This window comes from Phoca vitulina, unplaced genomic scaffold, assembly GCF_004348235.1.
Source record: "Phoca vitulina isolate PV1807 unplaced genomic scaffold, GSC_HSeal_1.0 scaffold21, whole genome shotgun sequence".
Taxonomy (NCBI): domain Eukaryota; kingdom Metazoa; phylum Chordata; class Mammalia; order Carnivora; family Phocidae; genus Phoca; species Phoca vitulina.
In genome coordinates, this window is record NW_022589724.1 from 287,270 (window position 1) to 313,615 (window position 26,346).

General features: G+C 51.2%; 1 protein-coding gene across 1 annotated transcript in view; it reads right to left on the reverse strand.

Annotated features, from left to right (window-relative positions):
- The window catches only part of SHB (SH2 domain containing adaptor protein B), a 134,204-nt gene that overhangs the window by 80,354 nt on the left and 27,504 nt on the right, over positions 1-26,346 (reverse strand). Inside the window, exon 2 of the mRNA XM_032418301.1 lies at positions 4,834-4,954. Coding sequence (XP_032274192.1) covers positions 4,834-4,954 — 121 coding nt within the window. The remainder of the gene's footprint in view (positions 1-4,833; positions 4,955-26,346) is intronic.

Genomic DNA, 26,346 nt, shown 5'->3' on the forward strand with positions numbered 1-26,346 from the left:
GGCAATATCTGCCTAGGTGACAAGGTCAAGTCCTCGGCACAATAGGGCGGGGCAAGGGCTCCAGGCTGGACGACCAAGTGCACTGCAGAGGGCCCGATTTCCACCTGCCCCACTGTCCTGCTGCTTTGGCCGCCCACCTCCAGGTGCGCAGGGGCCCCTACAGAGAACGGCCAGAGAACTCAACAGCACAGAACGCCCCAGTAACAATCTCCCGCACACATGCAAAGCTGTTCTTCCACCCAAGACTCACATCAGTGTTGCGTGCCCTATTTTACAAAGAGGATGCTGTGGCCCTTAAGAGGCTAAGCAAAAGTCAGCCTGACTGGGAGCCCAGAGCCCTTCTCACCAAATCAGCAGCCTCCAAGCACCTCCGGCCCTCAAACCTGAGATGAAGACTCAGGGAAGAGGGTAAGAATGGGCTGTGAGGTAGGGCTTTGGAGGGAGGGTTAACCTGGGGACACGAAAGATACTAGAAGTCCTCTGATTCTTCCGCTTCAATTGACACAGGAGGAATCTGAGGCCCAGGTAGTGTGGAAAAGGCCAAGGCCAGAATGTGACCTCAAGGGAGGGGCCAAGCAAGATGAAAAGGGGAACTAGGGCTGAACAATTAGCACAAGCCAGGTTGGTCTGAGAAGGGAAGCTGCCAGCCCCAACCAGATCCTCTCCTATTCAAAGTTGGTCTCAGGTACTCCCTTTTGTGGGCTGGTCTTGGGTGTCTAATGATGACGCAATGCACAGTGACTAAACTTCAGAGGTGGCTTGAGCCAACCACCCATGTGTAACCTAACTACCTTTGTCATCTCCTAATGCAGGCTGTCTTGCCTTGGCTTGGATACCTCTAGGGATGGGCAACACATGGCCTCATGGGCCAGCTTCATATTTAATCAGTGGGTTAAAAAAACATCTCAGGGATGCCTGGGTGGCTCAGTCTGTTAAGTGTCTGCCTTTGGCTCAGGTCATGATCCCAGGGTCCTGGGATCGAGTCCCGCATCGGGCTCCCTGCTCAGCAGGGAGTCTGCTTCTCCCTCTGTTCCTCTTTCTGGCCCTTCCTCTCCTCCCCTTGCTCCTGCTCTCTCTAAGATAAATAAAATCTTTGAAAAAATAAAAAAATAAAAAGCATCTCTACAGGATTATGACTTTTTTGAGTCCCTGTTTCTCTACCTATAAAATGGAAAGCTTGAACTGGGTCGCTAGCTTCCCCACTGGGTTCCATAAAGCCCTGGGGTTTTCAGGAGCTACTCTGAAGCTACTTTTGGGATGAGAGAGGCAATGGGGGCAGAGAATGAGGTCCAGGCAATCCATGGGCATCTGGGTTGTGAGTTTCTATGGACAGCTATACCTCCATCTTGGAGCTAGAACCTAATTCCTGTGGGTGACACAAATGGGCATCTGTGGAGAGGGAAACTGAGGCAGGCAGAGGGAAGAGATGAGAGGAGCCCCTGAGAAAATGGGCACGCTTCTCCCCACCCTCCTTTGTAGCCACAGCCTATGGGGCTGGGCTGAGTTCTCTGTTCACAAAAGCACACCTCCCCAAGCACTCCCTCTACGCCCCACCTGCTGCATGGAACCAAGGACACAAGAACAAAACCTTATCAGTTAATCACAGACCAGGTCAGCCACCCGGGGCGGGTGGGGGGGGGGGGAGAGTCTGAAAATCAAGCTGGGGCACCCCAGGGCTCAGTGCAGAAACACCACCTTGGCAATCAGCCCCACAATTCACGACCCAGCTCGGTTGCCTTGGGCTACTTACTTCTCTGTGCCTTAGTTTCTGCATCAGTAAAAAGGCACTACACTTTAAAGGGTGACAGTGAGGATACAAAAAGAATTCACATCAAGTGCTGCCAACGGGTGCGGGAGCCTAGCAATGGCCCCCACTGCTGTTGCTGTCATTACTGACCCATCATGCCACACGTAGGGAAAAACAGAGGCACGAACTACGCTGCCCAAGGTCACACAGCCAGTTTGCAGCCCAAAGTAGCTAGAATTATGACCAACTGCCTGCCCTAAGGCTACTGCTTTGTAAGGGAAACTGAGGCCCAGGATCATTCAGGTGGCAAGTGGCCCTCTCAGATCTGCTTGACTCCAGCCTGGGCCCCTTCCGCACCATACACAGAGGCATGCCATCTCGGGCAGAGAGGGCATGCTCTTCCCAGCAGGGTTATTCTTATCTACCAAAGATGCCTGCCCTGTTCCTAGAAGTTACGTGCACACATAAATGTTACGGCATCAAATAAAGGTCACCCTAAAGATGGAACGTAACTTGTTCTGTGCCGCCCCCGTGCTCCACTGCCCCCCTTCTCCCCGAGGACCTTCATGGCAGCTCAGTGAGCTGCTTCCTGGAACATTTACACGGCGCTGGCTCACCCCAGCCCCCCAGCCCTGCCATCAGTCACCGCAGTGACGTTACACACAAAGAATTTTGAGTCAAAGAGAGCTGTAGTGAGGTCGTTACAGCCAGAAAACGTTCTGTTTAACCACCTATTTCCTGAGAAACAGAAAATGTGAGTAAATTTGGGCATAGCCTCTAAGCTCAGAAGAAAGTCCAGAACAGCAAACGTAAGGATGCCTCTTTGGAGACAGAATGCATGAGATCTTAACAGATCTCTATTTAAATCAATCTGCCTTGGGCCTGGCCACTGTGGGTGTGTCTCATTAAAAAGCCAAAGTCCCACAGGACAGTTCTATCCAGCTAAGTGGCTAATCAGCTACTCAACACTGAGATCCATGGCAGCACCCAGGAGGAACCAGCTGCATTCTGAAGACACCAGGTGGTGTCCACAAAATCTGGGTTCCCAGAGGTCCCCTTCCCCCCTGGTCCCACGTTCTGCAGATGCAGGTCTGAGCCCCTCACTTCTACTTGTGTGACCCCAGAAGTGACTTGTCCTGTTTCTCTCACGTGGAAAATGAGACACCACTTCCTTTGCAGGGACATGGTGAGGCTTCAAAAGTATGTCTGTTAAAGGGCCCAGTACAGAGCCTGGAACCTGGCAAGAGCTCCAGCCTCAGATGGCTCCTGCATTTCCTCGTGTCCCGGATCTCCCAGCGTCAAGCACAAACATACACTTCCCCCGGTGCTCCACCCCACAGACTGCCCTGCCAGGCACAGGCCACCTTGCCTTTCTGCCAACTTACTATGTGTCTTCAGGGAAGTCCCTCTCCCTCCATAGACTCAGTTTCCCCATCTATCACACAAGGCTGTTGGGTTCGAATGACCTTGAAGATCCTTTGCTGCCTGACGTCTGAACGTGCCAGAGGGCCCCAAAGGCACTCTTGTAACCACCAGTCCTTTAACCCCAGGCCAACACCTGCCGACTGCAAGACTGGATGGAGCAGGGCCCCGGGCTGGCACCCCCCAGCACTCCCACAGAGCTGATGTTTCACCAAGCCTGGAAGAGGTGATGGGATGTGGCAGCGGGGGTGGGTGTCACTACAGTCCTGAGGTGAAGAACATCCCACCAGCAGACTTGCTTCCCTAAGTCACTGGAGGAGCACTGACCCCAGCCCCGGCTCTCTGCCTCTTGCTGCCCACAGAGGCCACTCTGCCAGGAGAGATCAGGAGAGAGCATGAGGCCCTACAGAAGTGTGGCCTCATCTCTCCCTGCCTCGGCCCCTTACAAAGTGGCCAAGCATTCTGGAGGCCACACTGGTGGTCAGACAATCAACCTCCAGGAACAGGAGAGCACAAGACAGAGTCCTAGAGGCAGGGTCTGAATGTGTACCCATATCCTTCAGCAAGTGTCCTATGAGGTCTCTGTAGCCCCATGAGCTAGCACTTAGCACGGGCCCAGCATACACTAAGCACTCAGTCAATCTTGCTTCCTTTCTTCTAATTCAAGATGAATCAAGAGAATGTACTCAAAGACATGAACACCAAGTGAAGAGTAAAAGGGCCACAGAAAGTGGCATCTGTACCCCAAGTCCCAAGACACACACAGGGCACCAATTCACTAAGCCTCAAAATTCAGAGGGGCTCCCAATCTACTCCTGGCCACCTTCCTGCACTCTAGACCCATGTGGTGCCCCTGTTCATGTGCCTGTCTTGTGTGGGGTCAGAGGGGACCAACCCACACAACTGTTCTTCTGTCTCTGGACTGTCTTCCTGAGTCAGGAGGACCCACATGGGTGGTTTCTCCCCACTGCCCTGCTCATGCCCAGGGTCTGTCTGAGATGGCAGATAACCTAATAACCATTCACTCCTTAAAGATGCTCCAGGCATTATCCTGATGAAAACAGACCCTCAGGATACTGCACGCATGGCCACTTTCTTCTGGATCCCATACAATTGCTTGGACAAGGTTTTGTCCTCAGGGGCCAATAGGAAAACGGCCACAGGGGTAAAGTCTCTGTATTTTCTATAAACCTGCCACATAGTCTAAGGGACTTTACGCTGCTTCCAGCCACATGCCAAAGATTTCCTGGTAAGGGGAGAGGGATAATTCTGTCCCCAGGGATCTAACCCACCTCCTTCTACTAGATACTGAAAGCAAGGTGACCCTGCATGCTTCTTTTATTGCCCTGGCTGCTAGGAAGCTCCAGGGAAGTTTTCTATCTTAAATGCTGTATTTTTCTTCAGTAGAAATTCCCCCTTTTTTGGGGGGGGGGGGCATGACTTGGTTAACTGTACTTGGTACCGTGTACATGGACCTCCACTGTGCCCTGCCAGGTACTTCCTGATGTAGGTGAAACATGAACTGGTGAACTGGGGTGAAGATTCAACACAGCACTGCCCTCCAAGCACCACGATGAAAGCACAAACCTTCCCCTGCTGATGCTGGCTGGGGACCACCCAAGAGTGTCCCCTCTGCCTCCCTGCTGAGTTGCGAGTCTGCTTACCTGTCATGATCCTCTGGGCCTCGTAGGGCTCCATGTAACCAGCACTCTCTCCCTTTCCTGCTTTGCTCCTGAGATCATTCTTGGCATCAAAGGGATCCGAATAGTCATCAGCGATGGTCACCTGCAAGGAGCAAGACGGCAGGAGTATGAGTCCACCTCTGGCTTTCTGCTTCACTTCTTTCATAGCCAGGCTTCGCTCCAACAAACATAAATGGAGCCTGCATCATACCAGCAAGGAGCAGGGGTTGGAGACAGGAAACAGAGCTGGTGCCCTTCCTTGGGGAGCTCCCATGCTCGGAGGGGTAAGAGAGAGACCCACACCGGCAGAGCTCCTTGTCTCTGAGCCTATGCCTGCAGCCTGGCTGCTCCAGGCACAGCCCTGTGAGAACAGAAGGGCATCTGGGTAGAGAAGCACAAAGGCAAGAACCTGGAGGGTGTCTTTGGGGAATGTGAGTTGCTCAATTTAAAGGAATGGAAATGGAGGAAAGTTGGAAATGAGATAGCAGAAAGCCTAGAGATGCTGACAGGCTCCTGGTGCTGGCTGAGTCCTACTAGTCTGTCTAGAGATAATTATGTTCAGCGTTCCATCTTCCCTGAATCTGGAACACAAGCATGCCTTGGGTAATCGGACAACAATTTGGTGAGATCAGCACACTGCAAACATGACCATGGCCGCAGGCAGACCCAATGAAAACACAAAAAGCAGCTCAGGGAAGGATAGACTGCCATGGCCAGAAAGGGCCTTCTATAACAGATGGGGAAACTGAGTTCCAGAGAGAGAAGGGGCTTGACTAAGACCCTCAGGCAGATCCTCTGCCTCCCAGGGTCATTCTCCTGGCCTCCTCACTTGTCCATATTTAAGAATACAGCAAAGTCCCATGGCAAACAGACAGACAGGGTCACCTCGGGGTAGGCAGTCAGGCAGGGAGGGGAGTCCTAGGACTATGCCAGAATCTGAGATTTGAACGTTGCAGAGACAAAGTTCCACATTTTCCCTGGAGGAGGGTAAAAATTCTTGGGCTAAGAGTAAACATGGCAGTTTTTCCTCCCATTTCTTACTTCCTAAGCTTCATGAAGGGCACACTTACCAGTGGGGATAGGACAGGAACCCATCCAACCCTTTCCCTGCCACAGCACCCTAGCTCCACCGCAAACTCGCTGTGACCTCTGTTGAGTTCTTTGCCCCCTTGGTCACATCTGGCAAAGGGCAAGTCCTCAGCCTCTCAGCCTGGGCCACCCAGCTGCCTCTCTTGGAAGGGGATAGGTTAGCATTTCTCTCAACCCTTGGGGTTACATGAATTGTTATTTAAATTGTAGGTTTAATTAGAAACCACAGGAGCCTCCTCTCTCTCCCAGCTCCTGGAATGTAAGGCATTTGAGGGGCCTATAAACCCAGGGGAAGGGAAAATCCCCCTTTGTCTGCCTGGTAAATGGCAGCTTGTGGCGGCAGCCCTGGCAGGGTGAGCCAGTGACCTTCAGCTGCCAGGAATGTGATGCCCGCGGAGGGACAGCGGGCAGGAGCCCCGTCACGGGAGTGTGGCCGGGGGCTGATGGGAGGCGTGGCACAAGCCGCCACCGCTCCCCGAACAAGAGCAAGCTTATCAGTGAACGACCCGGGGCCAGAGCGCCTGCCACCGCCTGCCACTGCTTCATCATGGCTGTGGGTCAGGCTCGGAGTCCCAGAGGGGACACTTCCAGATGCTGACATTGTCATCGTGGCCTTTCTGAGACTCACTGAGCTCAAATGACACCAGGCAGGGGAAAGATGGGGGTGGGGGAGCACTGGGTCTGGCAATGTCTTTCATTTGATATTTCTACTCTACCATTTGCAGAATACATTAGGGAGCAAATTATACACATGAACCACCGTCAGAAGAGCTCAGAGGCTGATCTGATCTAGGGTTTTGTGTCTCAGAGTTCAAGGAACCAGAAGTCCAAATGGAGAAAACGATGAGCCCACTGGAGATGACCTCTACTCTCATTTCTCTCATCCTGGATTTCCTTACACTCTCTTTTCAACACGAACGGCTTCCGTCTATTCTAGGAAGGGAGCAAATATTTCTCCAAGAAAAGCAAATCATTTTGGGGGGATTAGCTGAGGAAGGGGAGGACAGGGGAGGGAGTGGGCTGCAGTCTCCATAATCTAGAAATCAACATTCCAGCTCCTCTCGGAAATGCTCTGTAATTTGCAAACAGGGAAGGCTTGCAGGATATAAACCAAATCTTTGTTCGCCCTGGGACAGGAGCTCTGGGAGCCCTTTGGTTCAGCAGACACTATCTGTATTTTCTAATTAAAATGAGATCTGAGCTCAGGTTGTCAAGGGGGACCCCAGCTGCCTGCCCTGCTTACTTCCGTTTCAATAAGAATTTACAAATCCTAAAACCAGGAAATGCCCCTGGTCCCTGCGGACATATGGTTCCAGTTATACCTGCTGACAGTTGAAAATCCTTCCATTAAAAAAAAAAAAAAGAAGTTTACAATTCTGTTAGTTTAAGAAGCAAATCGGAAGGTTCCTAAAATGTATATTTAATCAATTTGCTTTCCAGCTTCAAAGCGAGGTTGGTGGAGGGGAGGGAATTTGAGGTTTGAGCAACCTGAAACTTGGCAAACACTCATTGAGCTGTCTGACCTTTCCGCAAAATCATGTCCTGGTTTTTGGAGTAAAAGTTTAACCAGGTGCTAAGAGAGTGGAGCAGGCAGTTAACCAGAGCGCCGAGCGGCTTGCCACAGGCCCCAGCCACCAGCACTGGGCAGGGTGACGGCTGTCCAAGCTGCCCAGGGCTCACTGCCAGTCAGGAGGGCTGGCAGGCGGCTTGAGTGGAGGCTGCTGATTTTCTGAGTTAAAAGAAAGGGAATGAGTTTCCCCAGATGTGGGTTTGGGTTCCTGCTGGGGCTGACTCCGCTGTACTTTAAAATGCCCTCCGATCTAACTGAACAATTCAACCAAAAGGGAGCCAGTCATCAGGCTGCGGGTCAGGCCACATAGGCACAAAAGAAGCTTTCCTTGATTTCAAACTTGGATTGACAGGCATCGGACCCCTTCAACGTGGCCTGCTCATGGTCCCACGGGGCAGGCGCAGAGCTGAGAGGAGGTCCCAGGCCACTAGTCTCACCACTCCACTAAGGAGCTAGGTAGCAGCAGAAAGGCAGGCTGTTGGAGCCTGTTAAGCCAGTGAGTCAGGTTCGCTTTCCTGGCTTCCTGGGATGGGTGCAATGGTCCATCTCCGAAAAAGGAGAGTTATGGCTAAACCCTAGGCAAGGCTTTTCTTGCTTTCAAATAAAACTGGAGACCTTGGGTCAGCCCAGTGCCCCAAAGGACTTTCACAGGCTTAAAGAGCTGTGAAACTGGGGGTCCTTGAGAGCCCTGCTCCAAACACTCCTTTCATAATGGCCCACCATGGCCCAGAGGGTTCTAGAATGCCACCATGTCTGCTGCCTTTCTGACAAGGCTCTGTGAGCTAGCTGCAGACTGGGAGTGGGCTCCACAGCCTCCTTTCTGGTTTGCACACACTGCTCTGTGAAACTGGTTCCTCCCTTCCAGTACTCTGAGGCCTGGGTGTTTTTATCTTGGGAACTTAGCTTTGTGATAGGAAGCAGTCTTCCTGTTCAGGCCCAAAGGGAAGCACTAGAGGAAGATGGGTGTTGCCACTTGACCACACAGGGCCATTTGCTTTTGTGAGACAGCTGCCCCTGTGGGGAGAACGGGTCCTCTCCACACGCTCTCAGCGGAAAGGTAAATTGGCAGAGCCACTTTGAAGGCCAGCTTTTGGCAAAACCCATGAAAATCCAAAAATGCACGTGGATTGACCCAGCAATTTCACTTCTCAGTATTTATTCCCAAATGTGCGCAAGGAGACAGGCAAGAATGCTCATTGGAGCACGTAATAATGAGAAACTGTAAGCACCTGCTATATCCATCAATAGGAGAACTGCTAAATAAAACGTGCTAGCTCCACACTATGAAATATTATTCAGGAGATTAAAAAAAAAAAAAAAAAAGCAGTTGCTCTCTATGCACTCACATGTCTCCACAACATAGCTTTGAATGGAAAAGAAGCAGGCTGTGGAATGATAAATATACCTCTTCATGAAAAATAAAACAGAAACCTTTATTTAATGTAAAGAAAAGGTCTAGGGACATAGAAACTACTTTTTTTTTAATTTTTAAGGTTGGATCAAGAGTTGCACGTTCTACCGAATGAGCAAGCCAGGAATCCCTAGGGAGATACAAACTAACAGATACCTCCTCTGGGACGAGGGAAGGACTGAGATCGGGTGGTTAGAGGAAATCAAAGGAGACTTGTCTGTAATGTTAACACATTTTTCAAATAAGGAAAACTTATTAATGTATTTACACGCAAAACTAAACTTTTAAAAAAGCACTCCTCCTCATAGGCTATTTTTGGTACAGTAGATAAACTGTTTCCCAAATTTGCCTGAAGACAGGAATGGCCTGGAACGCTTGTTAAAAAAACAGATTCTTAGCCCAATAATCTGTGTATTTAATAAGTAACCCAGGTGATTCTTACCAGGAAAGTTTGAGAAGCTTTAAATGAGAGCCAGCACCCTCCCCCACCAATCTGAAGCTAAGCCTCCAGATATCACTCTGGAATTTCACTTTCCCCAGGTATTTCTCAGCCATATTCATTAAACTGAGGCAAGAAGTCGATGTTAAATGCAGTTCTCGCTTGCTTTCTTCCCTGGGGATTAAGTGGAGTAAGAGATGACCCAACACGCCTTGGTCCATCTCCAGAATCTAAGACGTGGAGGTCATGGCATCCCTGTGCAATTCTGAGGGCTGGCCCCAGATGAAGCAACACAGCCTGGGCAGCGGGGAGAGGGTCACCAGGGAAGACCCTGCCCTGCCCCACCCCGCCTCAGGAGGGGAACCTGGGCCCGACGACAGTCCTGGCCATGAGCATGTGCCAGGCTCTCTGTTCTGAAGCATAGACGCTTTTGGGCTCTTGGCACAGGAAGATGGCACAGCCCCAGAAAGGGCTGACAGGACGGTGCAGAGCAGTCACTGCTGAAATGCAGGGAGCATCCCCGATAAAATCACTCCAACCCTGCTGTAAAGAAAAAAAAATGACAAGAGGGGGGACAGCCATCACCTTCCAGGAGTGGGTGACCCGCACTGTCCCCACTGCCCCATGGGCACATCCTGAGTCATAAGGTCACTTCCATGTGCTCTGCTGCCTGTGGGAACCAGCGGCATCGAACTGGTCCTGCTCAACCACTTGTTGGATGAGGCAAAATAAGTCTCCCCCATTGTAAGCTGCTCTGTCCTCCCTGGGAAGTGAGGGGGCAGCACCCCATGAGGTCCTGGGTCCTTTCCAGGCCCATGACTTCCTTCTGCTCTACCCCAGAGCAAACTGCATATGAACACACCCGGGAATGTTTTACATGGTCCCAGCCAGACCATTTCCTCGTCAGTTTTGGCAGTAAGACCATATGTTACTTTTCTTAACAGTTTGGGGGTCACTTGACACAGATCACTTCAGAAATCTGCTAAGTGATGAAGCTGTGGCTCTCTCCACCACTTTTATATATGCCTGCAAAGTGAGGGCACATTTCAGAAAGGTCAGGAGCACTATGTTAAGACCCAGCCCACATGCATTTGAGCTCCTCTAAGGAATAGCTAAGACGAGATGTCCTCTCTAGGCCTTACAGTGGCAGTGGGTGCAACTATCATAATTCAACACACACCACTCACCTGGCTGAAGATACAGTGTGGTGCATGCCTGGCCCGTCATTTGTCTGCGGAGTGTGGGGGCACAGAAAAGAACGGCCTGAGGTGATGCGTCGTGGCTTACAGCCACACAGCACTCGAGGCAACCTGGCCCTTTCTCCCACTCTGGAGGTCAAGAGGGCTCCCTGAAGGTGATCAAACGGCATGCAGGGCATGAGGTGGCAGCGGGAGCCAGAGGCTCCATGCCTCTGTCCCCCACCAGGGGATTAGACAGACTGGAGTCCTGGTCCTCCTTTGAGATCCACCATGACACGGGCCCTGCAGGCATGATATCCCCACGATGGAGGCTCTGTTGCCATGCCAACTAAGAGCTGACCTTAAAGAAACAGGGATTTGGGGGTCTGGAGAGGGCTTTAAATGACCAGCACGCTGCCCAGGAAAGAGGCAGTGGACAAATGTTCTGCATAGACCCAGAAACTATACAGAAGCAAGCTCAGTGAGTCAGAAAGGACATTAACAGCCGCTAAAGGGACACGCTGCCTGGAATCCAGAGTTCTTATCACTTCAGTGTCCGAGCAGAGGTGCCAAGGTGGGTGTCTGCTTTGGGCAGAAGTCAGCTATCGCTTCTCGGCCTTTTGGCTAAGATCAAGTGTGGGCAGAAGTCAGCTAACTGGATATCACCTGTCTGTGCGGTTTTCTTAGCACAGATTCAGCTGCCCCACAGCAGAAGGTCAGCTTTGAGAAACGCCTCGGTGGGTGGCTGTCTGCAGAAACCCCAACGTGACCAAGGCAGGCGGTATTTCCAAAGCTCCGAGGCTGACCAGTGGTGGGTGTGCTGCGGCAGCTGCCTGGGGCCACACCAATACACAGAAAAGGCAGAGGCACCACAGAAAGGACGCCAGCAAGCAGGGACAGCCCAGACAAGCAGAGTTCTGGAGTGCAGCTGCCTCGGCCCCAGCCTTGCCGGGTAACTGGGCAACCTGCTTCATCTCTGTTTCAGCAACTCACCTGCACCATGGAACAAGACCGTTGGCCGTCTCAGCTTCACATGAATGTTGTGAGGAGCAAACACTAAGATGGTTCGGGGATGCGTCAGCAGTTTATAAAGAAAAGGCTACGGTGGCACCTTCTGGGTGCCCAGGACGGAGCTAAGTCCTGGGGAGGGCCTCTGCCCACAAGCAGCAGAAATTTAGTGAAGACAAAACAAAGACCTGACAAGAATCTGTCAAGGCCCCAGTGGTGACAGAGGAAATGCATTTGGGCATGACAACAGCTGTCATTGTTCTCAAGCACAAATAAGAAAAATGTTTGTGGGAAACAACCCTTTTCTGTCCTTTTATGCTTTGGGAAAGGTGTACCTCCTAGTCGGGGGCATCTGCTAAGAAGAAGAGAACCTCTTGGGACGCTCAGGGCTGCCCCACCTGTGTGCTGGGAGACAGTAGTGTGCTCCTGGTCCCTAGGGCTCGAGCGGCTCAGGGAACCAGGCTGTAACACACACGGGGTTGTGGGGATGCCCCAAGTGGGGATACTAGCAAGCACCACCTGCTCGCCTCTCCCTGTCCCTGGCTTTGACCATCACAGACCAGCTCTCCTTACAGGCGTGCCAATAAATCATTTCTGACGTGCTAAGGAAATTAATTTGGGGAAGATTAATTAGCTACATTCATGCATTCAGCATAACTCCTGGAAACCAGATGGTGGGGGTCGGCAGCACTTTTCCACACCGACCTAGGTCTGGTTTCCTTTCTCTCCTCTGAGGTCTGACTCAGCCATGCGGAGTTACCTCAAAGTTCTAAACCCCTCTTTCATGCATGGAGGTCAAGTGCTTCTAGTGATGGGGAGTTCATAACTTGCTAATTCAGTTATTTGGGACAGTTTTCCTCCAGCAGGCGTCATTCATTTCTTTGTGCAGACCTTGGGTGCTCTATTGTATATGCCTCTTTAAAGACCAGCCAGTTGCCTGCCCCCCACCCCATGTCAGGAGGAAAGGGGTGTTTCAAGTGGTCTCCACTGGTCTTTCCAGTCCTGCCCCTCCCACGGCCACAGCTGTTTGCCTAGACACCTGCAGGCTCCAACTTGTTAGGAAAAACGCATTTCAAATTATAGCCTCTGTCAGCTCCTCTTAGGCCCTGCTTGCTCAGCCCCTCTATCTCTCACACACACAGTCACACACACATCTCACCCTCCCTCGGTTTAACCCTGTGGAAAAGGCTCTGGGTCCTGGGTGGGAGGCTGCTGGAGTGGAGCCCGGCCCAGCCCTCTGTTTACTCCAGAAGCTTGCTGTTAAGTGGTAGGGACTAGCTTCTCAGCATCTCTCAAGCAGTGGAAGGTTCTATTTTGAACTCAAAAATAGCTCAGTCCTAGAATTTCTTAATTGCTTTCAGCTAAGGCCAGAGCCAGAATTCAGTGCATCCCTCCTGAGGACAGAAGCTCCCAGGGGTCTGCAGAGTCATTTCATGTGAGGTCAGAACAGAAAGAGCCCTGGGAGATAATGTAGTCCAGTGGGTTTCAGAATTCCACGTGTGTAACTGTGTAAAGGAAATCTCACATGGAACCCTAACATGTGCCACACTGCCCACAGTCTCAAAATCATGAATTCACTGGGGAGCAGGAGGCCCTGGGTGGGTGGGTGGTAAAGGTCAATGCCCAAAACAGGTAACTCAATGTTTCCTAACACCCAGGCCCACGCTGTTTCTGCAGTACCTGTATCGCTATCTAATTTTTCTCTTAAAATCATTCCTAACATGGGGTACCTGGCTAGCTCAGCAGGAAGAGCATATGACTCTTGATCTCGGGGTCCTGAGTTCGAGTCCCATTTTGAGTATAAGAATTACCAAAAAAAAAAAAAAAAAATCAATAAACTTAAAAAAAATCATTCCTAACATTGTCAATTTGCACAATCACTCTCCCCACCCCCAGGAAAAGACCCTTAGCGCCTCCTGCAAGGACCACCACCCATATCATCCATCCCTGGGCTCTGGCTCAGCGCTGCCCAGCCCTCTGACAAACCCCATCAACCTCCACCCAGCTTCCCAGATAGTCCTTTCTTGCAAGCTTCTTGCTCAAGTGGGACAAGTGTTCCTCCTGGGGTTTGGGGTCACTGCCTAGAAAATGCTCTCAGACCAGCCCTGGATCAAGAAGGGTAAGATCGGGGTGGCTGGGTGGCTCAGTTAGTTAAGCATCTGCTTTCGGCTCAGGTCATGATCCCAGGGTCCTGGGATCAAGTCCTGAGTCATCAGGCTCCTTGCTCAGTAGGGAGTCAGCTTCTCCCTCTCCCTCTGCCCCTCTCCCCACGTGTGCACGCTCTCTCTCAAATAAATAAATAAAATCTTAAAAAAAAAAAAAAAAAGAAGGATAAGATCAAGATCAGGATTTTCTTCTTTGCAGGACACTTAGGGCTGGAAGGGTAGGAGAATTATCATCTGGAGCAGGGACACGGGATGGCCCTGAAAGCCCTTTACTTCTCCATGCCTCAGCTGCCTTGTTTATAAAATGACAACAGGATGAAGGCAAAATGAACCAATACTAAGTGAGGCAGAACAGGCCCGGCACACAGCAAGCACTCAGGACCCGTCAGGTGTGACGATCATCATCTCAACCCATCATCCAGACTGACGGATTCCCCCGTCTTACGGGGGAAGCAACTGAGGCCTGGAAAAGGGAAAGGGCTTGTGGAGGTCGTCTGGAAATCCAGGAAGAGAATGAGTCACTGGGGTGACAAAACCAAACTCCCAGCAAATCCAAACCATAGAAGAACCTGTCATTTGGTAACCTATCCTGCCTGCTTCCAAAATTGGTTTTGGACAACTGAATTCAAGTCATTTTTCCACTCCTGGTAGGCCCGGCCCTTCTGCCGCTCCCTTCCCGAGAAAGGATCAGAATGCCCGTGAGGCTTTCTCACGGTGATAGAAGACTCTGTACAGTAAGAACAACTTCTCCAGTGTTCTCACAGGAAAAGTATGTAAAGCAAAACAGCAGAGCCTAGAAGCCAAAGGCCGTCCAGAGGGCTCCGGTACCTTTAAAGCCAGGCCTCCATGCAGGCCATGGAGATGAGCAGGAGTGGCTGGGTGATGGGGTCTCTCCAGCCTGTATGAGCTCTGTGCCCAGAGCTGACACTAAGGGGAGAAGGGGCTCAACCCAGGTGCAGCCCGTGTGATTGGCGACAGTGGCCCAGGATCCGTACTAAGGGAAGGGGCGCTTCTCTCTGAGTGGGTCCCATTAGGATGATGTGTGCACATTTCTAACACAAGAGCAGCAAGGCAGGCCGGAGCATCTTTAAAACACAAGCAGCAATAAACAGCTGCCCTCCCCCAAGAGTTACTGCCTCTTTATTGAGGACACACAGCATCGGCCATAATTACCACCACCGTATTTGAGGGTTCCCAATTATATATATTCCGCTTAATGGTAGGTGCTCGGTAAATGGTGACTCACTTTTTTAAAATGATGCCATCTTCTGAAGTCCTCAAGCAACCAAGCCTCACTTAACTCTCACATGCAGACCTCTAGGCCAAGAAACTGTCCCTGAACCCCCAAGCACTTCTCATATGGACTCAGCACTTTCCAATGTACGGGAAAATTACTGGGCACAGAGCTTTGCAACAACATACCTGTCTGTACCGGTGTCAGCGGCTTGTTCAACCGCCTGCACCCCCTCCTCACAACATGCCAGCCAAAGAGGCCTGCCTCCTGGAGCTTCCGGTCTCCTGGGGAGCGCAGTGTTAATCAGTTCCCCTCCCTGGGGAGGGCAGGAGAGACGCAGCCAGCATGTGCCAGGCAGAGGAGGAAGTGAGGCCCCTTCATACCCTGTCCTGAATTGCAGCTATGTGGACACCTGTCTGCTTCACCAAACCTGGGAGGCAGGTTCCAGAGCCGGTTCCCTGCATACCACAGTCAGCTCCAGCGTGCAGCAGGGCCCCTGCAAGGTGTGCTGGGAGGAGCCAGGGCAGGCAGGGATGTTGAGGGTGGTATTGCATTCAGAGGTCTGAGCTTCAGTGCTTCCTGGCTTCTCACCAGCTGTGGAGCTCTGGTAGGATGTCTCCTACCTTTTCTGAAACTGAGTTCGCCCACCTTCACTGGGAGAACATCTTCCTCCCGGGGTAGGAGGAAACTGAGTCAATGGACCAAAGGATAACATAATGGCTGGCACACTGTACTGGTAAGAGTGAGAAGCACCGGAAAACACGGAAAAGATGCTATTCTCATCTTTGAGATGCCACAGGTCACATATACCTTAGTTTGGGTTCCCCCACACACAGACCCTGAAGACAGGACTCAGGTACAAACCCTTTATTTGGGACCCAAAACTTACGAGGGGTGTGGAAATGAGCCAGGGAAGGGAAGGCAGCAGAAAAGCTGGGTAATCAAGCCAGCTACCAAGGTGGGCAAGTAGAACTTCATCCAACAGGGAAACTGGGAAATCATGCACAAGGCACCCATCAGAATTACTTTACCAAGGGCAAAGGAGCTGGGAAGGCCAGACGTCAACTAAATCTTGGAGTCACCACTGGAGGCTGCTCGTGGGGCCCTGCCCCTGGCCTCTCTACTGTGTGTGTGTAGGGTGGCTATCCCCACCCCAGGTTCTGCATGAAGCCCTGGGCCAGATATGGGTTCAAGCCAGCTGGAGAAGGTCAAACTGGTAGGGCTGGAGGGACTCTGTGGGGCCTGACAGCATCAACTGCCCAGGGCTGGGAAGAGCCTCAGGGAGAGAGAGGGAGGGAGCTGAGAAGTCCCACCTGGCAAGTCTACCCAAGTGAAGCAATAGCACCTGGGCTCCTGCGCTACTTGGCCCCTAACCTGCCCAGCTCACCGGTCTCCTCTGAGTTTCAGTTTCCACATCTGTGCGGAAATCGCATCTCCCTCCTGGGATTTCCAGCAGACAATGGCTTTGCAAATGCAACAGGGACTGTACAGAATCTAAGAAACAGGCCATCCCCAGACGCCACCCTCCCCAGTGCGGGGACTAGTAGACACAGGACCACTGAGCTTTCCAGGCTCAGGGAACATTGTTCCACAGCTACACTCTGGCCTCAAGAGCCTCCCCTCCGTGGTCCCGGCCCCCTTGCTGTATCCTACCCAGAGATGCCTAGTTGGTAAACATGTGATGATTTCAGACCACTGTAGCCTTTGCCCTAAAAACCCCAGAGCGCCGCCACAGCGCCCGAAGCTTTCGACACCAGGGCGGTCTGATTGGCTCTGTCCATCTCCACCCCCCATGTCTACTCACAGCATAAAGGGGTACAAGCAAATGCTGGATGAGTCAGTGAGTTAATGAATCCAGGGAGGGTCTGTTGGGCCATTTCTCTCTGCACAGAAGCCCAATGTCCATGCGCATAAGGGGCCTCTCACGGTAGGGCACTATAAACAAGCACATTTTTACCTAAGCACTTGTATACTTCTTGGCTTGGCCACTTCCTGGCTTGCATGACTTAGGCAAGCCACATGACTTACTTGACCTCTCTGTCCTTAGTTTCCCTCATTGATAAAGTTTGAATAATACTAAGATTTCCCTTATGAGGTCATTATGAGACTTGTTTTAATATTTGTCAAATGCTTAGAACCATGCACAGACCAAACAAAGGTAAGCATCACTAAAGTAAACATCTACATACATGCCTAGCAGGTGCACTTGCAGCCACACACGCATGCACACGGATGTCCACAAAAGCACATCTGCCCACACTCACACGTGCTCCTACAGAGCAGGGACCTTGATTTGCTTTTTCCTGATGTGTTGTGAGGTCAGATACGTGCACTCTGCACAGCCAATGGGCAAACAGAAAAGGGCCACAGTCTGCCTTAAACAAAAATAACCCACTGAGCCAAGTCCAGCCAGTGCACTGACTGACAGCCATGGCTGCCGAACCCTGGTCATTCGCACCATTCCAGTTATCTGCCCAGCCTGGGCTTTTCTCTGCCAGCCTGCTGCTCTAGTCAGAGAACACCCGCCCCCCGCCCAACCCGGGGACAGGCGGCCCCAGACCCACTGGACCTCAGTGATGCACGATTACCTCTCCCTGGAGATACGGAGCTACCAAAGCAAACACGGGCAGGTGAAACCGCAGAGAAAGCCAGATAAATACCTTACCTCCTTCCTGCAGGTTCTACGAGACCTCGCCTCTAGAATCCCTCCACGGGCTTTCTTCTCTGACCTCAAGCTTCCAAGCAGAGGGCTGGGGAGAGCGGAGGAGATGCTCTAGGCGGGGATTCCAGGGCCCAGTCAAAACACTCTATTTGTTGGGCTTAGTACGACAGGTTCTTATTTTTACAGGCCAGTCCTTCAGGAGTCTGACGTTTATGGTGCCTAGCGCCAGCTATGTAGGCATGTGGCCTCTGCACTTGGTTTCCTGCTCTGTTGTCATTCTTGAAATTATTCATAATTTTTGAACAAGGGGCCACATGCATTCTTATTTTGCACTGGTGGGCCCCACAAATTACGTTGCTGATCCTGATGGTCTTTCACATCCAGAAGTTTCCATGGGGAACTTGAGGCCCAAACTCTAATCCCTTCCTCTCTCCACATGGGCACCACTGGTTAAGTCACACTCCCTGTCGGGACCTTAGTTTCCCGATCTGTAAAACTGGAAGGGTAGAGTGACCCTCGGGGCCAGAATTCTGGATTTCATAGACCACTATAATTACCAACAAAGGGAGGGGGAAAAGACACAGGATCACAACACTAAAAGAAACCCAACTACCATCTGTCCTCACTGACATTTTTGAAAGGAAAGAAAAATAACATTAAATAGTAAAAAGGAAATTGAGAATAAAGCACAATCCTTTAAGGAATGAATCTAACTTCACAAAAAACTCCCTAACTTTTCACTTTTCTAATTGCAGTGGAGTCACTATGCTTTTGGGGAAAGCACTGGACCACAGCGGCATTTCAGTCCTTCCATCATTATTTTGAAAGTCAGGCCCTCCTTAAGGTTGATGTACACCTATGACTTAGGGCGCTGGCTTTTCCGGCTCCCCTCCCCTCCTCTCCCTGCTCATTCCAAGGGCATATTCTAGACCACCACTGAGGACTGGCCTCTAGGAAACACCAACACAGTACTTGACAGTAGCCTCATGAATCAGGCACGAACTGGCCCTAATTTATTAGTTCACATGGTAAAATTACCTTCCAAAGGGAATGTCATAAATCACCCACTACCGGAAATGTTCTATCCTTAAAGGGAGGCAAAAGTATCTGGAACTGAATCCCAGACTTATCAATTTCAAGAGCAAACTTTGATCCACTGCTGCTGTGTTAATCAAGTGATCAGGGAGGCCCAGCCCCTCGCTGATAGCATAGCTGCCACAAGACATCCCAGCCCTCCACCGGCTTCCTCTCTTCACACATCTCTCCGTGGAGTCATGCTGAAGCCATGCATGGCTCACGGGACTGACTCCTGGAGGCAAGGGTCCTAAGAACCTCAGACTAGCCCCTCCACGAGCCTGAGCGAATCCTCTAATCTGGAGGATCAGAACTGGCAAGAGGCTTATAGAGGGGATGCTGCTGATGAAGAAAGTACCTACTATGTGCCAGGCACTTGACTATGTGCTTTCACATACATGGTCTTACTTCATCTTGCTAATTACATCATTTCCAGATGACAAAATCAAAGCTCTGAGAGGTTCAGTCGTTTCCGCAAGGCCACAGAGCACACAAGGCAGTGCAGGCCTCACTCCAAAACTTTGGCTCTTCTATGCCACCCACGGCCTATTGCATGAGTTTCTAATATCCTGGATTCCTTCTCGACAGCAGGAGGAAATCTCTGAAGAGAGGTTTGAAAGGAAGAGGAGGAAGCTCTGCCAATTTGGCTCTGATGTGCCAACCTCGGGCAAGGGCCACCCCGACACTCCCTCAGTCAGCTGGAAGGCTCCCTTCCTCTTCCTCAGCCACCCAGTGACTGCAGCACACCTGCAACCTGCCTGGGCCACACCTGGGGAAGCAGCCGCTTCCGCCCGCAGCCTGTAACCCTGTGTTCCGCTTCCAGTAATTTCCTCCTCCATCCCCTACTGCCTCATCCTCATCCTTCCTGCCAGAAAGATCCCACCTTCTCCTTCTCCCTACAACCACCACCAAAAATAGCGCAGAACTGCACAGGCGGAGTCCTTACATTAGAGGGAATGAGGCAGTGGGGAGGCCCGGGGCCTCTCTCCCCACATCCCAAACCTTTGCACATGGAAGCATCACTCAGCGCAGGAGAGGAAGGAGAGCTGGAAGGTGACCATGACCTCGCCTCTTGCTTCATTAATAAGAGTTAATACTTGGACAGTGCCCAGCATGCGCTAAGTTACTGTTATTTTCAAGAAGGCCTGTGAAGTAAGTCTCATTTTTCTCATGGTAAAGTGGGAGGGAATTTTATGGTAGAGTTGGTTCATTTTTCATCTTGTTAGTGTTAAGTCCAGTTGGATTTGAAAACACCAAGTGTCCACACATGGAGGCACTGGAGGTGTTCCGTCTATGGAAGAGGAGGCCTTGGGTCAGGGCAGCCAGCCTGAAATCCCTACGGGCCCTCGAAGCCCAGAGGTGCTGGTGGTGATGGTGCCTGAAAGGGGATTCAGGAATAACTCAAAGCGGCACTCTCCTGGGATAAAAGTGGACACCCCATCGTCTTTATGGGTGCCCCATCATGCCCATTTCTTGGGGATAACACAGGTAATGTGGGCCACCTGCCTGGGGGGGAGGGAAGGGTCCTTTCAATGCCCCCCCCCCCAAGAAGAATGCACTCCCTAGAGACATTTAAACTAATGCCCCAGCTGACCAGGACTGGGTCCACCTAAGTGGTCTGGCTATACTCCCCGTCTCTCCACATTTCTGTCATGCCCATCCTCCAACCAATCTGTGGGCAACAGGTCCAAACAGATGGTGGTCCTGAGCTCCCCATCCACCCTGGACCCCATAACTGGAGCCATCAGAGCTCAGGCGTCTTGGGCTTATGGACTGGCTCGGTCAGGCTGAACAGCTCCCACCACCTTCCCCAGACCCTTGGCTGGGAGAGTTGGCATGGTGAGTAAGGCAGGGAGGGTCCTCCAAGGCTGCCCCCAACCTTTTCCACCCAAGACAAATTTTCTGTAAAATACCATCACCCTCCCCAGAACCACCTCCCAGATTTAAGAAGGGGAGAGGAAGCTTGGGTTTTAAAGAGAAACTGGATTCCCATTCATGAACTCCCCATACCAAGGGCATCTAACAGGTAAAACGGGTTCTGGCATTGATTAATGAGCTGGAGTAATAATGGGGTTCACCCTTCGTCATTAAAAATATTAACCTCATTCCTGGCCCAATGATAAACCCATAAACCCAGGGCCCACAAAGCGCTCTCATGACCACACTTCCCATCTGCCAGGTGATGGGGGTGGGTACACCCCAGGGGTAGGCCAGGAAAGGAGAGAGCCCTTTGGAAAGGCCAATGACACTCCACAGAGCCAAGTGCGGGGGGGCAGGAGGGAGATACAATGCCATAACTTGCCACAGGTATGCAAGAGCCCAGGGGTCTCAGTTGCCTGGAGCCTTTATTAAAGTGATGCTGTCACATGGGTTAACCCAGCTTCCCAAAAGCCAAACCTGCCCACTGACTGTGTCAACAGTGGTGTGACATTATGACTTCTGCTACTAGAGACGAAGACGGTCTCCCTCAATCTGAACAAACCGAGGGCCACTCAACATCACGTACAGCTCTGGGCCCTGCACTTTAGATCAAGAGCTGCCACCAAGGTTGACAAAGAGCCCGGCCTCCATGTCTCATGAACACAGTTGAAGAGACCAAGGAGTACATATGTTTTAGAGAATATTCAGGGGCATGTGTGCACGGTGCAGGATGGGTGGTTAATCCCTAGAACAGGATGGAGATATGTTCTGTGGGGTCAGAGAGGACAAAATGAGGACCAAGCAGTAGAAGTTATGGAAAAGATTTCAACTCACTTTTAGGAACAACGTTTGATCAGACAGAGCTCATCAAAATAGAACAGGATATTTTGGGGCACCTGGGTGGCTCAGTCGGTTGAGCATCTGGCTCTTGATTTCGGCTCAGGTCATGATCTCAGGGTGTCTGTCCTCAAGGAGGGGAAAGTCTAGTAAGAGATCAAGCCCTGCATTGGGCTCCATGCTGAGCAAGGAGAACGCTTGAGATTCTCTCTCTCCCTCTCCCTCTGCTCCTCCCCTGTTTGTGTGTGCGCTCTCTCTCATTCTCTAAAATAAATAAATAAATCTTAAAAAAAAAAATTAGAACAGGATCTTTTGAGACATAGTGAGCTCCCAGCCACAGGAATCTCCAGGCAGAACTTGGTTGAGCACTCAGCCAGCAGAAGGACCTAGATTAAGATTCTTTGCCATTGGAAACTCTATGCTTCTCCTGGGATTTTTACGGTACCCCAAAGCATGAGACCCAGGACATGGGAATCAGTGTTGAAGGAGCTGGTCCAAACTTAGAAAAGTGCATTTCTCTTACTTCCACAAGAAGCCCCTAAGACTTCTTGGCTTTAGTGCCCAAAGGGTGCCGCTCTACAGTACAACTTGCTCATTCCCCAAAAGCGTGTGAGGGTGGGAGGCTAGATAAGCCTGCCTTAGGAGAGGCAGCATCACCATCTAGGTGAAGATGAGACACAGGAAGTGAGTGTGAGCCCCAGCATCTCCAGCACCTCCAAGGTGGGGGACCCTGGGCCACTCAGGGGAGGGAAGGTTTCAGCCCATCCCTAGACAGGGCCTCCCAACAGCATCTGACAGGTTGGGTACTGTGGGAGAAGCAGCACGGAATCACATTCGGCAATGCCCATGCTGGGCCAGGTACCAGGGACAGAAGAACCAATATAGCTCAGTGTCTGTCCTCAAGGAGGGGAAAGTCTAGTAAGAGAAGTCAGCAAATTTCTTCTATAAAGAACCAAACAGTAAATATTTTGGCTTGCAGTCTCTATGGCAACCACTCAACTGCCACTGTAATGCAAAAGCAGCCTTACTGCACAACTAAATAAATGGGTGTGGCTGTGTGGCAATAAAACTTTATTTACAAAAATAGGCAACAGCTGGATTTGGCCCAAAGGCCACAGTTTGCCCACCTCTGATTTAGTCCAATGGTTCTCAACAGGCTGCACATTAGAGTTAGCAATGCCTGAGCTCCACCCCAAATTCCAATTTAAGTGGTCAGAGGTAAGGGCCTGGAATCTGTGTTTTCTAAAACCTCCCCAGGTGATTGTACTGTGGAGCCAAGACTGAGAATCACTGGTCTCCAGCAGAAGAGAGGCACTTACAATCCCACTATTATCTCACAATAATCCACAGGATTTCACAAACCAAGCCCAGGGGAAGTGACTCGCTCAAGGTCGTACGGTGAGTCAAGAGGCAAGGATTCCCAGCCAATGAGCATTCCCTTGCACCACAGCAGACATACAGATGGGCTCACACTCCCATCCCAGAGCTTGGGATGCAGGTGCCTTCTAGCTCATGCCCTCTTGTTCCAGGACGACAAGGACCCCGGAAAAATACCAACCACATTCACCCAACCCACTCTAATACACAGGACCTAGCCTCTCCCTAGACTGAACCTCAGTGACCTCATACTAACACGGGAACAGAATCCCAAAACATCTCCCTTACTTTGGAGAAACAGCATTTTAACCAAAGTTTAAACAGTTTATTGGCATCTGGGAGGAACAAAAGAGGACTGTAAAAACTGTATTTCCTCAGTCCTAAGAAGTGCAGCCACAGGAAACTCTTTACCAATGACACCACTAAAGACCTGCCAAAACGTGCCGCCTGCCCGGAGCTCTGCCCACACAGGACTTGGGCACAAGGAACCCCCCAGAGCCCTGGGGAATGTTGCAAGAGCTTGGCTGAGGCTGGGCAGCCACTGGCAGTGATGATCTCAACGTCTACAGAGCAAACGCACTCAGGCAGACAGGGCAAACCCAGGCATCCCTGAGCTCTGAGGGTGGCCAGAGAGCCTCTGAGCCCCAGATCCTCCCTCCTCTCCATGGAGCCACAGGATAGTCAGGGGATCAAGAGAGCAAGGACTTGGACCAATTATTATTGTACTAATACAAAAAAAGGAGCTACCAAGGGCTATGTGCGGTTCTTTTAGTACTCCGTAACAACGCTATGGAGTGAGTTCTTATATTGTCCCCATTTTACAGATGAACAAACTGAGGCACAGGGTGGCTGGGTAACTTGCCCAGGGTCACCAAGGTGGTGAGTCAGAGTGAGGACTCAAGCTCAGCTGCTCTGTCCCAGACTGTGGCTCAATGCAGTGAATCTACCAATGCAACACCCCTGCAGGGATGGTGAAACAGACCCAGAGAGAGTAAGGGGCTGGGCAAAACCAATTCTATGTGCCACCCCTCACAGAGCCCTCTCTCTTCACTGAGAAGGGCCGTGCCAGCTCCTATGACACAGAACAACAGGTTCACGCAAGGTGCTGAGGGCCTGCTTTACTGGAAGGCGAGCCACCTCTGTCTGCCAGCCTGTCTAGGAGACCCCATCTCATTCAGGAACTTCCTGCCTCATCTCTGGGGTGGGGAAGGCTGCATGCTTGTTTCCAGTGTGATCCCCTCACTGCCTGCCCCCCCCCCATATGCAGAGTTGATGGCCCTCAGCTTACCCCACCATGGGTCTTTGCCCAGCTGTGCCCTCCTGGGGTGCTCCCTTCTCTTCACTGCACATTCAAGTTCTACCCAGTCTCCAAGGGACAGTGCTTGAGAACATGAGCTCTGGAGTTAGATCTGAGTTCACATTCTAGCTCTGCCACCTTGGGAAGCTTGCTCAACCTCTCTGTGCTTCAATGTCTATATTCATCTATAAAGTAGGGATAGTAACAGAGCCCACCTCAGTGCCTGGCAACAGTAGGGGCTCAGCTGTATTATCCTCCACTCAGCCTCCCTGGACCACCCTTGGGGCAGATCCCATGCTGGGCTCTGGGACACGGAGCAGAACCAGACACTCCTGCGATCCTGCAGGAGTTCCAGGCTAGTCAGGGGGAGCCGCGGGTTCACAAATAGCTGCGAGGGGCTAAGAAGTGACATTTCACATCCTGTCACACTCTAACAAGATTTTTTTAAAAATCTGGCTCTTGTCCCACTGACTAAAGTTAGTTTCACTAACTCCTGACAAGTTGTTTAAGAGTTTTAAAAAATCGGGTCAAACCACATTTGGAGAGCTCCAAACGGCTCCCAGAATTTTCTCCCTCCCTTACTCTGCAGTCTGGGTTTGGCTGTCCGGCTCCCACTCGCTCCTGCCCTGTGCCCCCATAGATGTGTGCTCCCGCCCATGCATTCCAAGCACGCCAGAGCTCAGCAGCCACAGAACGGGGTGGGTGCACAGGCACCAGGCTGGAAGGGATAGCCAGACTGAAGAGCACCTCGAGGCAGGCCTTGTTCTGTTGTCAAAGCAACGGACCCAAGAGCCCCAGTAACCAACACTCTTTCCAGGTCAGAGGTCTCTTACTCTTCCCAAAGATCCAAGAAGTCATCATGCCATGATTATGAACTCTTTCTAAACTGGGGTTCCAGGGCAGGGCCTACGTCCATGCATCTTTCTAGTACCTGTGTCTAATGCAGGGCCCAACACACAAAAAGTTGCTCAGTAAGTGAGAAAGTACATTTTACAAGTGAGAAAACTGGCCCAGAAAGATTAAGAAACTTGCCCAAGGTCACACAGTGAAGGGAAACAGCAGGCGTGCCTGGGGACAAGAAGAAGCTGGGTGTAGAGAGTGACAGTGGGCAGGGACCATGGGCAGTGGGGACTGGAAGGTGACAAGAAGAGGGGGGCAAGGCAGATGAAGCCCCAGGGAGGAAGTGCCTGACCAAGAGAGAACAAAGCCAGGCATAGGGAGAAGGGCCAGAGGGAGGGAGAAGATGGGAGTTTTTGAGACAGACTGTCAGCTGTGAAGAACAGGTTTCTAAACTCCTGAAGCTTATCGGGCAGGGCTGGCGGGAAGGCGCAACAGCCCAGGACAATGCAGCGCGGGAAAGGGTTTGCACAGACGGTTTGCTTCCCTCGAAAAATGTAGATCGTTTGTTGTTAGAATGATGAAAAGCATCCTTAAGATAAAGTGCTCTCTCAAATGCTGCTGTCGGGTCTTCATGCCTGCAAGACTGTCCCCAAACCAGGTGACTGGAGTCTTAAAAAAAAATTCAAAACTCTACTCTGATTTGTCATTGCATCTCAATCAGAAGAAAACTGAGAAAATGGGCTCTTTTACAAAAAAAGTCACTTTGAATGATAAGCCCAAGAGAAAGCGGAGTGTAAGACTTTATTACTCCGTCACTCGCCTGTTTGTGCTACAGCAGATTTCAAGGTTGCTAGACCCAAAGAAAACGGGTCATGGCCCGGGGCCAAGGACTGCATCCTATTTTGTGGCAAAGCAGTGTGTGAATGAATGGATTCCATGCTTCTTGGCTCAAGCCCTCTGATTTTACAACCCTCTGCCCCTCCCTGCCGGCGCCCTCCCCCATCTACAGAGCAGAGGTCACAAAGCCACGAGGTCCCCTTGTAATCCCTACTTCCTGTAGATGCCAGTCTGGCTTTCTGAGCAACCTCTTTAATTTGACCACACAACCCACAGTTGTCCGGAAACAACTCTGGTGTAACGAATAGCTCAGGGAAGCTCAACTACCTTGTTAAGTCTGAGACATCCCCTACCAGCCTGGGGCCTGCCTGCCATCGACCGCCAGCCCTGGCAGGGGCCGTGCACAGGGACACGGTTCTGATAGGGCAAACCCTCTCCAAGATGGCTTACAAGTGAAAGGAGAGGGGAGAGCAGGAGGAATTCCTGCCCTCCGCAAATCCCCAGAGCTACAGTTCTATTTTAAGCCAGAACTGTTGGTTCGGGTTCTGAGGCCACAC